This window comes from Sesamum indicum, linkage group LG6, assembly GCF_026168435.1.
Source record: "Sesamum indicum cultivar Baizhima isolate 11 linkage group LG6, ASM2616843v1, whole genome shotgun sequence".
NCBI classification, from domain to species: Eukaryota; Viridiplantae; Streptophyta; class Magnoliopsida; order Lamiales; family Pedaliaceae; genus Sesamum; species Sesamum indicum.
The window spans coordinates 24693929-24706891 of NC_142662.1; the positions used below are offsets into that span (position 1 = coordinate 24693929).

A 12963-nucleotide genomic window follows, 5' to 3' on the forward strand; every position below is an offset into this window, starting at 1 on the left:
ATGTAATTAAAATATCAGTGGTTGGGGGTACGTATGCATATAAAACTTTTTCGCGTACAATTAATTCAGACTTTATATATGTATTTATTTATGTATGTATGAAATTTTAGTGGCATATTATTACTTCAAATCAGAATATTGATAATGATACAACTCGTAACATAATATGGTACACTATTTGTATCAAATTCAACATTATAGCAACATTCCAAGTTTGGTTGTTGATTGTTTTATTACTTTGTTGGAGACAATAAAGTCGCATTTATTATCGTAACATTGTGAAATTATTTACAAATATGGTGGCGACGAATTTAAAAAATTACCCATAAAACACTAATACTTTTCTATTTTCACAAAAAGGGCAATTTTTATTCCAATTATAGTTATAGCTTTGTTACAAAATATTGCAAAATAACATTAGAATACTTTTGCAACATAAATTAAGCTCTCTTATACATTAAAAAAATAAATTCCGAAGGTAATTTTCCACTGTTATTATTAAATATATAACTTATTAGAGATTTTTCTAAAAAAATAATAATAATAAGTCCTCTATTACATATAAAAATCATTTGATATTATTGCTCAACACAAATCATGTTACAATTTATTTATTTGATGATATTAATTATTTTTGCTAAAAATTTATGTGCCGTTGCACTAAAGACTTTATCAATCAATTGCATCATTCAATAAATTTAAATTTAATTAAATATATTAATAATTTCAAATCAAAAACTATATTCAAATAAAATAAAAAAAATAAAACTTCTGTAGAAATCGACATATGCTCACATTTACGAACTCGAACTCATAATAATTTTTTAATTGTGAAGTAAATTACTAAGGTGGCCCGTTGATTGGGCCTGATACAGGTAATAAATGGGCCTTCTGAGATTATTGGGCCAGATTCAAAAGGTTGTTGGGCCATTTGTAAAGATATTGTTTGACAGATCATATTTAGAGCTGATCCTTTTCCTGAATTGTCCCGGAAATTAAAGCCCAAAGCCCGGAGCCTGCACCGGGCCGGAAGATGTAACCGGTAACCCGACCCTGGTGGCATTAAACCCCCAAAATTTGACGTAGGGTTTTTGCCACAGCTCAATTTGTGACCAGCTTCTTCTCTTCAATGGGTTCCAAGAACAAGAACAAAGGTCCTGCTTTCTCTTTTTCTTTTCCTATCCAAATTTCTGATTTTCTTGATGTGTTCCTGATATTTTAGAACGATTAGAATTTTTTTTGTTGTTTTAGTCTAACTGCTTGAATTTGATATGAGCAGCCAAGAAACTGAAAGAGGAAAGTGAAGTGAAAAAGAGCACGGGGATGGAGAAGAAAGAAGCTAAAGAACACATTGGGACGCTAAGAAAGCTTCAAGAGAAGGTATTTTGGATTTCTTTGTTTTTACGAGTACCCTGACATTATTGCGCGGGCATTTTATGCTCAATCTGCTTCCTAATTTCTGGGCGCTTCAGTCTTAGCTCTGCTAATCTTTTCCCTGAGGGTTCTTTGAGAAATGTGTTAAGGATTGAAGTAATCTTAAAATTTTGATTACGGCATGTGTTATGTATTGGGTCTGGTATATAATGTGCATATGACTGTTTGTATGTGCAGGACCCAGAGTTCTATGAATTCTTGAAGGAACATGACAAGGAGCTTTTGGAATTCGATGAAGAGGATTTGGACGTGAGTTGATTAATCGCACATGTTTGTAATGTATGATTTAGCTTTTTGAGTATATCTAATCACTAGGATTGTGTTTCCATTATTTTAGGATGATGTTCAGACTGACGTAGAGGAGGAAAAAGAAGTAACAGATGATGATGATGTTGAGCATAGTGATGGTGAAGCTGAAAAGGAGGAAGAGCGTCCGAGAAATGTGATAACTAGTGCTATGGTTGATTCCTGGTGTAATGAAATCCGTGATGGGGCAAAGTTGGGGGCTGTCCGTTCTCTTCTGAGAGCTTTTCGCAGTGCTTGCCACTATGGTGATGATGGTGGTGATGACCCAACAGCAAAGTTTAGTACCATGTCTAGCAGTGTTTTCAATAAAATAATGTTGTTTGTTTTAAATGAAATGGATGGAATTCTTCGGGGATTGTTGAACTTACCTCCTTCGGGGGGGAAAAGGGAGATGGTTATTGATCTGATGACTACAAGACGATGGAAGAATTACAATCATTTGGTGAAGTCATATCTTGGGAATTCTCTGCATGTTCTGAATCAGATGACGGATAACGAAATGATAGCATTCATGTTAAGGCGTCTAAAGTACTCATCTGTATTTTTGGCTGCTTTTCCAGCTCTCTTAAGGAAGTACATTAAGGTATCCCCTAACTTGCGGAATAGTTGTCAGTCTGACCTGTTTTAAGCATTCTCTTAGAAATGATTTATGCTGAATTGGTTTAATTCAACTGTACAATCGTACTAGGATGTATATGAAAAGGAGAAGGAAGAGACGACAGATAATGGAACATATTATAATCCGTTTAGTGTCTCACAATTGTTTATCAATGAAATCGTTATGTTCATTGAAAGCTTCATATCTGGAATCCTTTAAGCTAACGGCTGCCAGCAAATAGTCACACTTTTACAATCTGAGTGAACAATGTAAATTTTGATTGTTTTACTTTTAGCTCTTTACCTACTATGTCATATATATGATTTTAGTTCTGTATTATTACAGTATGGGCTTAACAAAAGGTATATAATTGGATTAATGGAGTATTTGTTTGCATTACAGTGACCCTGAGCAATCATTTTCTGAGTTGTGCAATAGTGCTTTTAGTCATAGACTTAAAGAGAAACGTTAAAAGTAACTTTGTAATTGCTTGTGCAAGTGAATGAACTTGGCCTTCTAACTTACGTCTCAAAAGTCCATTATGTAGCCCCCAGGTTGGTAAGAGTGTATATGCCATAAAAACTGAGAACTGAGATTTATTGCTTGACTTAATGATTTGGCTTCTATAAACTGAGCTAGTAGCTTTTTTAATTGGTACAAACATCAAGTTTTATGCAGATATTATAATATTTTCAGGTTGCTCTTCATTTCTGGGGTACTGGGAGTGGTGCACTTCCAGTTGTCTCCTTTTTATTCTTAAGGGACTCATGCATACGACTCGGTTCTGACTGCCTCGATGATTGCATCAAAGGAATGTATAAAGCGTATGTCTTGAATTGCCAGTTTGTTAATTCAACAAAGTTGCAGCATTTACAATTTCTCGGTAATTGCTTTACTGAACTTCTTCGCCTGGACATTCCATCTGCATATCAACATGCCTTTGGTTACATCCGGCAGTTAGCAATGATATTGAAAGAAGCACTTTCATGTTCCACCAAAAAGAAAAAAACTAAAAGCAAGGGGAAGGAAGAACCTTCAAGTTCTAAAAAAGAGAAGGGGAAGGAAGCACCTTCCAGTTCTGCAAAAAAGGTATGGTGTCAGATAATTATGGATTATCTCTTACTTCTTCATCCTTATTTGTTATATTGCTATTATGCATTCATGGTTGTCTTTTAGTTCGGTTCATCTTTCTGCAATCATATTGTGTAGCATTTAGCTTATCTGCTTTGTTATAGATGTTTGAAGATGTCTTCCTAGGTTAAGGATAAGAGATTAATTGTTCACTGATACATTTTGAATTTTAACTGGATGCTATGTACATGAACTTTTCATAAGGGCATGCTTACTATCCACCATTCATTTTCATCCAATTTTATCCTTCTCCTCACAGGAAACATTTAGAAAGGTTTATCAGTGGAAGTATATAAACTGTCTGGAGCTCTGGACTGGAGTTGTTTGTGCATATAGCTCAGAAGCTGAGTTGGCGCCCCTTGCTTATCCATTGACTCAGATTATTACTGGAGTAGCTCGTTTAGTTCCTTCTGCTTGTTATTTCCCCCTCAGATTGCGCTGTGTGAGAATGCTCAGCCGGATTAGTGCTGCAACTGGTACTTTCGTTCCTGTTTCTCTGCTTCTCCTAGACATGCTAGAGATAAAGGAATTGCGTAAACCTCCCACAGGAGGAGCTGGAAAAGCAGTTGATTTATTTTCTATCCTGAAGGTACTCTTAAAAACTGTACTCATCCATAACACATGATCATTTTTACAGTCTCTAATATGAATATGCAATTTTCTGGAACAGGTTAGCAAATCTACATTGAAAACCCGAGCATTTCAGGAGGCTTGTGTTTTCTCTGTAGTCGAGGAGCTCACCGAACATCTTGCTCAATGGAGTTACTCAATTGCTTTCATGGAGTTGTCTTTTATTCCTAGTGTTAGGTTGCGAAACTTCTGTAAATCCACAAAGGTTGAGAGGTTTCGTCGAGAAATGAGGCGCCTCATTCGTCAGGTTTATGATATGACCACTGTTGATGATATGTGGTGATTCTATGTTGCATTTAGCTGTTAAAACTTAAACTTGCACTAATTTATATTGTCTAAATTCCATAGATTGAGGCGAACACTGATTTTATTAATAAGAAGCGGACAAAGATTTCATTCTTGCCAAATGACCCTGCAGCTGCATCTTTCCTCGAGGTTTGAACATCTGTGATGTTTTTTTTCATATATAAATTTGCTGCTATTTTGATCTGAGTTTGCATTACTAGTTAATCCCTCTAAATGTTACCCATGCTCGAGCATAAGCTGTTGCACCAAACTAATTGATTGGTCTTGTAATACCCACTGAATATATATTCATTCATTTATCATAAATACCAGTTACTTATTTTCCACTGTATACTAGGATGAGAAAAAGTCAGGTGCCAGCCCCCTGTCGCAATATGCTGTCACTTTACGCCAGAGAGCACAGGAAAGAAATGATGCATTGATGGAATCCAGGTTGATAACACAAGTCATATTTTTAACTGTATGGCGTTTTGAAATTTTATCTGTTCAGACCCTTATAAGATGCATTTTGTCTAGTGTGCTCGTTGGAGATCACTCATCCAAATTTGGAAATGAGATAACATCAGATGATGAATATGACAATTCCGAAAATGAAGAGAGTAATGGTCTTTTGCTACCTGGGAAAGATTCCAAGTACTCTCTCTCTCTCTCTCTCTCTCTCTCTCTCTGTCTGTGTGTGTGTTTCTGCACACGCTTATGTGCTTGCTGACTTGTATTGTTTGGCTGGTAGGCTTACGCATCAGAAAGATGTTAAAAAGAAGAAGAAGAAGAATATTGAACCCCTGGAAGAGACAGCTCTCGATGAGGACATAATCGAGGATTTCATACTCAGCTCCGACGAAGATGATAATCCAGTAAGCGGCACTGTCGAGGAAGAAGACAGTGAGCCTGAGGCTGCGGCCCCAGCCCAGCGCAACAAGAAACGAAAACAACCCATGGAGATGTCAAAAGACAAGGCAAAGCTTCGGAATAGTAAGTCAAAGAAGATGAAGAAGAAGGCCCAGGGTAAGTTGTAGTTTTCTCAAGTTTGCATGAGCCAATTTGGTATTCTATTTTACACATTCCTATATGATTTAATTCGATCAAATTACATCATACATAAGTTGGTATATCAAATCCCCATATTTTTTCTTCCAGCACAATCATAGTATAGATTCTAGTCATACTGTCATAGCCTCTTTAGAATGGATATGTCCTTTTATCCAAGGGTTAATCACACTTAAATCCCTTCTAGAAAAAAGTAAAATTACATTTTACCTCAAAAAACCTTTAAAATTACACTTGCCATCTCGCTAAAAATTTTCTGTTTACAACTTTAACCCTTTTGTAGTGTTTGGACTGATGATCTTGGCAAAAAGATATTGTAATTTTGCATTTTATTCAACATTAGGTATAATTAGTTTTTGTTTTCATTCATCAGCGGCCATTTATCTCACGCCAATAATTTGGGAACATTGTTTTATTAAAATTACCAGACTTTGACGTTATATAAAACTATATTTACCCTCTTATAAGTGTGAAAATATTATTACAATACTTTTGTTAATTAATTATATAGAATGTTGAATGTCGGATCAAATTGAAAGTTTATAAAAATTTAAATAATATAGTTTTTACCTTTCAAAATATATATATGTTAGTTGTGAAAAGATAAAGGTTGTGGGAAGTTATTTAGAGAAAATAAGGAAAGAAAAATAAACATGGAAGTTGAAAGAGAAAAATTGGAGGTTGAGAAAAAGGAAAAAAAAAAAAAAAACTATTCAAACAATTCAAAAATTGCAAACCAAAAAAAAATCAGATTCAAAAAGGTGTTCTTCAATTATAATAAGTCAAACAGATGCTGTAGATTTCAAAATAATATTTCTCGTACTTCGTCTGTAGGACAGACATATGAATTAACCACTTTAAGGAATCTTGGTTCAATTATAATCTACTTTCCAAGACCTCAACACCTACAAACTCCAATTTGGAAAAAGAAGAAAGGGTAAAGGGATACATACGATTTAAGTATTATAATCGTGCAACTGAAGTTCACGATTACTTTAAAAAGCACATTATCAGCAAAAAGTGTAAAGAAAAAAACAGAAAACAACTTAGTTGAATTTTTGTACAACCAACCAAAGTCCTACCCTTTTTCTCTATTGCCCAAAATGACATCAAGATTAATACAAACGTAAACCTAATATTGAATTTTCATGCAACGTTAGTACAAGCTTTTGCCCGTCCTTCCCGTTCCTAAATGCGTTATTTATACGACGGGTTCTTTTTTTTTTCAATAAAACAAATTGTTCGATTGATTTACTGGTTCCACTAAAAATTCTCATTTTCTAAAGCGAAGCATAGTATGTTTTAAGCGAAAAATGCCTCTTATTTCGTTTTAAGTTAAGTAATTTATTGATTTAAAACTTAGTATTTTTGTTCTTGATGGACGGTTGTGTTTTTAAATGAAGTCTATCTTAATTGAATTAACACTTCCCAGATTAGGTTAGGCTGTTTTAGCTGAGCTAGGGGGCTGAGGCTCTGGATGCCCTAGCGATTGGCATATGGGAGAATGGGTGGTCCTATCTTTTTCGTTTAAACTAAAAGGAAAAAAGGAAATATTTTTTCTTGCATACTAAAAAACGAATGATCCTCTTGAACTATACATATGTGGCATACTTAAATGCGTACACGCAATTAATTTAAATTTTTAAGAAAATTATATATTTTTAAATAAATAAAATATTAAAAATATAAAAATAAAATTGTGAAAAAATATTGAAAAAAATGAGAGAAGAAAAAAGGGTGTGGTAGTGGAGAAGAGAGGAAATGGGAAGTCAAGAAGAGGAAAAAAAAAAGATTAGTAAAATATATATAAAAAAACAAGATTGATAGACCATAAAATTAAAAACACCAATAAGGTGCTCTTCAATTATATAAATATGTAAAGAAAATTTAAACAAAAAAAAAGAACGTGCTCAAACTATAATTATATCATATTGATAAAATGTTTGGCTAAATTTATTTAAAAGATATTATATCTCATACGTGTTAAAAGATGTTTCTAAAACTTATAAGATAACAGATTGTATTTTAAAATTAAGTTCGTTAAATGTTTTGATAAAATAAATTTTTTCCGCATTTGTAACTAATTTAAGAAAATCTGTGAAGATTTTAGAAATAAGTTGGCAACTCTTTACTCTTTTTTAAAGAGTTTATAAGCCCCTAAAATCTTATTTTTAGAGCTTATAAATTTTTCTATTAAAACTTTCATAAAATATTTTAAAATTTTTATTAACTCATCGGAATTGACCTTCGGAGTCATATAATAATACTATTGGATGTCGATTGCATCACACTCAATCTTTTTATCCGAATGTACTTATCAAACTTCATATTTGATGTATGGAATGATCTAATAAATTATTTTGGTTACAAATGGATAAATAAAATAAGTGCTCCTAATTATTAAAAAAAAAAACAAGTGAAAAAAACAATTGGAGGAGACAAAACCTAGAAAAGATACTGAATATGGGAAGGATATATTCCTTGTAATTAATTTTTTTTTTTTCCTTTTGCCCTAAAATAAAATGATTGCACGGAGTCCGAGGTGGACAGGGGTGGGTTCACGTGCGGTGCTGTCTTCGCCACGAGCGCGGTTCTCTGTTCGCTGCCAACAAACATTTGTTCTTTTCCCTGCACCTGCGGACCCACTTTCGTCATTTCATTCGCGAACCCCATGGTTTAACCTGCACCGTCCGCATCACAGCCGTTGCTTGCGTGTGTTAAGACAGTGTTTGGCACAAGCAGTACACACGCGAAAAAATAGTACTCCAAGAACATTGATTTTGAGAAAAAAAAAAAAACGAGAAAAAGGAAAGAAAAAACTGCAAAAACATGATTCAGATTTTCTCTTCTTTTTTTTCTTTCAACGATTAATGAGATGAACTTTGAGAAAACAGATTTGCAAAAAAACACAATATCCATATGTTTTTTAATGAAAAAAATAAAAACAAGTAATTTCCTGTAATATTACAAATAAACAAATTATTCTCCTGTAAAAAAAATGTTAATTTACCTCCTTATTCTTCTATGAAAAAGAAAAAGCAAAATATCTCCCTATATTTTTTAAAATAAAGCAATTTACCTTTTTAGAATAAAGTTAAGTTGCTTTATTTTGAATAATATAAGGAGGTAAATTAATATTTTTTTGTTAAAAAAATATTTTATTTATTTTCAATATCACAAATATTAAATTACATTAAACATGTTTCTTAATTATAGATTGAGAGAATATTATTCGTATCCTAGGCCAATTTTACTTTTTAGACGTGCCTAATTTCTTTTAACGTTCGACCATAGCAAATTTATTTCATTCTTGATTAGCTATCTAATGCCCTTTGAAAATATTAATTTAATTTCTATTGTTCTTCCATTTTTCAGCTCGTCCAAACATATTGGATTATTTTTAAGCTTTTTTATAATTAGTATAACCACATTATGTGTATAAATTAAATTTATTCTTGTAATTACTATAATATTTTTTATTTTATTTATGTATACACACGAAATATACAAAAATTATGTTATTAATTTTATTTTTTTTTAAATTATATATATGACATACATATGTGAAATGTAATGGAAAATGCGACAAGAATTGCAATAGAGAAAATCCAATTTGCAGAGATTACATGAAAAGAATTTGTACAAATAGCATATATATGTTAAAATGAAATGGGACATGCCACATTATGTGGAATAAAAAAGACAATTTGCTTGGAATTAATTATAGAATAAATGTGTTACATTTAATATGTGATTAATCACTTTTTTTGAATTGTACATCTATCACATGACAAGTTCATTATATTTGACATATAATTTGTTTATGTCTAGTCAAACCTAATTAAATTTCTCGGAAAGCACAAAATTTTTTTGTCCTAACCAGGTTTGAACAACCAAACAAATCACAAAGCAGGTGTATCGCACTTGCGATGTGATCGGTCACTTTTTCTAAATTGTACATCATTCACACGACAACTGTATTGTGCTCCAAGTTCAATTGAGTGCGGTTGGAGCTATAATTTCCTTGAACACACAATGTGGAATGTGCACACTCCATGTGGGCCAATGAGCGGATGACACGTGGCGGGCAACTTACCTCGTTACGTTGAGGCATGCATGAAAGGGGGATCTCTTGAGGTGGAGGGGTGGGGGTGGGGGTTGGGGGGGGGCCCCTCCTCAGACAGGTCTATATTTATGAGACCTCGTAAGGCAGAACGCAACGCCACTCAAATATTTCACCACCACCACCACCAGAACATTCAGAAACAAGAAATAAACACACACACACTAATAAAACAGTTCTTGCGAAAGAAGGAAAGCGCTTCCGCAGAAGTGCTTTCACGCGATTTCTTCTTCCAAGTTTTCAGGTAACGTGCCCCCTTTTCTCTTCTCTTCTATTCTCTTTTCTCATAATTCATGATCAATCTTTGAGTATTTTGGTGTTTGTGTGTCTCAAGAAAACCGCATTTTTATTTTCTTGCAATGGTGTCTTTATTTCCTGTCGTTTTTTTCAGCTATTAATGTTCTTTTGATGTAGATGAGGTTTAATCGTATGTTCTTGAGCTGCATTACCTGATGATTCATGGATCTGAGGAATGTATGCGATTTTTTATTTTTGTTTTATTTTTTGGTGGGCTTTCCCAAGAAGAATCTATTTGGGGTTATTCTTGTGTGGTTTGGTGCAAATCTTTGGATTTTACGCAGTATTGGTGTCTGGACCACATGATTGTGTCATTTATATTTGGATTTTGTCTTTATCTTTGTATGCATGTGGGATGCAGGAAGAAAAAACTGTGGTAAATGTCTTTGAAGAGATTGATTTAGCATATATACAAGGTTGCCTGGGCTTCAGTTTTGATGATTTTGATGTACATTGTGGAGATTTGATGGGTTGCATGTGGCTCAAATCTTCTTGTAAGATTTGTTTTTTGTCCAAAAAATTTGGGATTTTTCCACTTTTATTGAACAGTAGATCTTTTCCTGTTTCAACCACAAAAGTTATTTCGGTTTGAAGTTTTACATCATGATATAATTGTAATAAATTTCGGTTAGGTCCGTAAAGAATCATTAATTACATCAATTAATATTGTTTAATGTACAAAAAGAGGGAATTTATGGTGATATCTATGAAGCCATGCTATGCCTGGCTGGAATTCCGTCGATGAAAAAGACAGATTCCGGTGTGTGGTAGATTTCACTGTTAGTGAATACCCCACTTCAAAGAACGGTGCTGATTCAACTGCTCTAGTCCTCAGGATTTTAGTACTACTTGTTTGCTGTTTGGAACACATGGCTGAAAATAAATGTCTGCTTTTCGACCTTGGCGCTTAGAGAATTTACTACCACATCTCATTTTTAGCATCCCAACGATGATTTCTGCTGTCAGAATGAATGAATTGACTAAGAAGCAACTCGGTTATTTGAGATTGAATTGGTTGTTTGTGATTGTTGTTGATTTGTTTTTGTCGTTATGATCTTTTGAGGTATTCGCCATACAATGCTGATACTAGTCGTTGTGATTTTCCGGTATATGTATTTGTGACGTATCGTTCTGTAGTTTGGTAACTAATAGAATGCATGTGGTGGTAACTAATAGAATGCATGTTGTAGTAACAAATGCACATTGTAGATTCTCGTGGATTTTTCGGGTGTTCGTTACCAGCACATTGCCGATTCTGGTATGATTTTTGTCGTGTTCATTGTTTAGTTGCCTTTCTTGGCTGCCACTATTTCATTGAGAATGTAGGACGTTGTTCGATGCAAAAGAACTTTTGCCGACTAGAATGCAGGTGGCAATCTGGAATCTCCTATTATGGGAGGAACTACTGTAATTGGGAGGTTTTGATTCAGACAATCTAGTAACAGTCTAGAAGCTACTTTGCCTTTAAATCTCAATGACCTTAAACGCCATGATGGAGACATTTGAATCCATGTTTTGCAGGTAAATTGGGGGCGGCTTGACAAAATGGGAGCCGGAGGACGCATGTCTGATCCAACAACGAAAGACGAACAAAAGAAGAACCCCCTCCAACGGGTGCCTTACGCAAAGCCTCCATTCACACTCGGTGACATCAAGAAGGCCATTCCACCACACTGCTTCGAGAGATCCGTCAGCCGTTCGTTCTCCTATGTCGTTTACGATCTCGTCATTGTTTTCCTTCTCTACTACATTGCGACTTCTTACTTCCATCTGCTGCCATCCCCATACTGCTACCTAGCTTGGCCCATTTACTGGGCTGTACAAGGCTGCGTTTGCACCGGAATCTGGGTCATTGCCCATGAATGTGGCCACCATGCATTCAGCGATTACCAGTGGCTTGACGACACAGTTGGCCTCATCCTGCACTCTGCCCTGCTCGTGCCCTATTTCTCATGGAAATACAGCCACCGCCGCCACCACTCCAACACTGGATCCCTTGAGCGTGACGAAGTCTTCGTCCCAAAGCCAAAATCCAGAGTCTCGTGGTACTCCAAATACTTGAACAATCCACTTGGCAGAGTCATCACACTTGTGGTTACTCTTACTCTCGGTTGGCCTCTATACTTGCTGTTTAATGTCTCTGGCAGGCCTTACAACCGTTTTGCATGCCACTTTGACCCATATGGTCCAATATATAATGACCGTGAGAGACTTCAAATCTTCATCTCCGATGCTGGTATAATTGCTGCTGTATGTGTGCTTTATCGTGTTGCTTTGGTCAAAGGGTTGGCTTGGCTGGTATGTGTTTATGGGGTACCGTTACTCATTGTCAACGGTTTCCTTGTTTTGATCACATTCCTTCAGCACACTCACCCTTCGTTGCCGCACTATGATTCTTCCGAGTGGGACTGGCTAAGGGGAGCTCTTGCAACTGTCGACAGAGATTATGGGGTGCTAAATAAGGTGTTCCATAACATCACAGATACGCACGTGACTCACCACCTTTTCTCAACGATGCCACATTACCATGCAATGGAGGCAACTAAGGCAATCAAGCCCATACTGGGCCAGTATTATCAGTTTGATGGAACCCCGTTTTACAAGGCGATGTGGAGGGAGGCAAAGGAATGTCTGTATGTCGAGCCAGACGAGAGTACTCCAGACAAGGGTGTATTCTGGTACAAGAACAAGTTCTGAAGCCGAATAACATGTGGTTAGTGAAAATGGCGTCTTCTTATTTTGTCCTATGGAGATGGAGGAACATCATCATGTTTTCTTTTTCTTCTTATAAGATGCGTCCTTTGTTAGTGTATTCTCTGCATGTAATAAAATAAACTTCTACCCGAAACCTTGTCTGTGCTGGTCGGATTCTAGTTCTGCAATAAATTGTCAAGTTTAGTGATGGCTTCAGGTCTTTTGTTAGAGATTTTCTTCCATCCTACTACATAATAATGTGCTAATATTCCTGCTTATCACTTGTATATAAAGTTGTCAATCGTAATTTGAACAATAATCCGATTCCATAAATTAACATTTGAAGTTTTTGTCCTTTGTTCATGTATAATTTCTTCTTGCAGTCTGTCAAATATAA

The 12963-nt window shown here is 35.1% G+C and overlaps 2 protein-coding genes across 5 annotated transcripts; both read left to right on the forward strand.

Annotated features, from left to right (window-relative positions):
* Positions 1-1015: 1015 nt before the first annotated feature.
* Positions 1016-5541, forward strand: LOC105163533 (Noc2p family). Its single transcript, XM_020695098.2, has 11 exons — positions 1016-1154; positions 1280-1380; positions 1612-1683; positions 1772-2323; positions 3035-3427; positions 3729-4058; positions 4140-4346; positions 4448-4534; positions 4743-4837; positions 4922-5038; positions 5136-5541. Exons 1-11 carry the CDS (start codon positions 1130-1132, stop codon positions 5419-5421), a joined length of 2265 nt encoding a protein of 754 aa, XP_020550757.2. The 5' UTR covers positions 1016-1129; the 3' UTR covers positions 5422-5541.
* Positions 5542-9651: 4110 nt separating this feature from the next.
* LOC105163532 (omega-6 fatty acid desaturase, endoplasmic reticulum isozyme 2) lies at positions 9652-12782 on the forward strand. 4 transcript variants are annotated; one of them, XM_011081924.3, is made up of 3 exons: positions 9652-9819; positions 11082-11130; positions 11394-12782. In XM_011081924.3, the coding sequence occupies exon 3, from the start codon at positions 11418-11420 to the stop codon at positions 12567-12569; it is 1152 nt and encodes a 383-aa protein (XP_011080226.2). In that variant the 5' UTR covers positions 9652-9819; positions 11082-11130; positions 11394-11417; the 3' UTR covers positions 12570-12782. The 4 variants fall into 4 exon arrangements, with proteins under 4 accessions (XP_011080226.2, XP_020550605.1, XP_011080227.1 ...); XM_020694946.2 differs by having other exon boundaries at positions 9680-9819; positions 11063-11130; XM_011081925.3 differs by lacking the exon at positions 11082-11130 and having other exon boundaries at positions 9686-9819.
* The last annotated feature ends 181 nt before the right edge of the window (positions 12783-12963 follow it).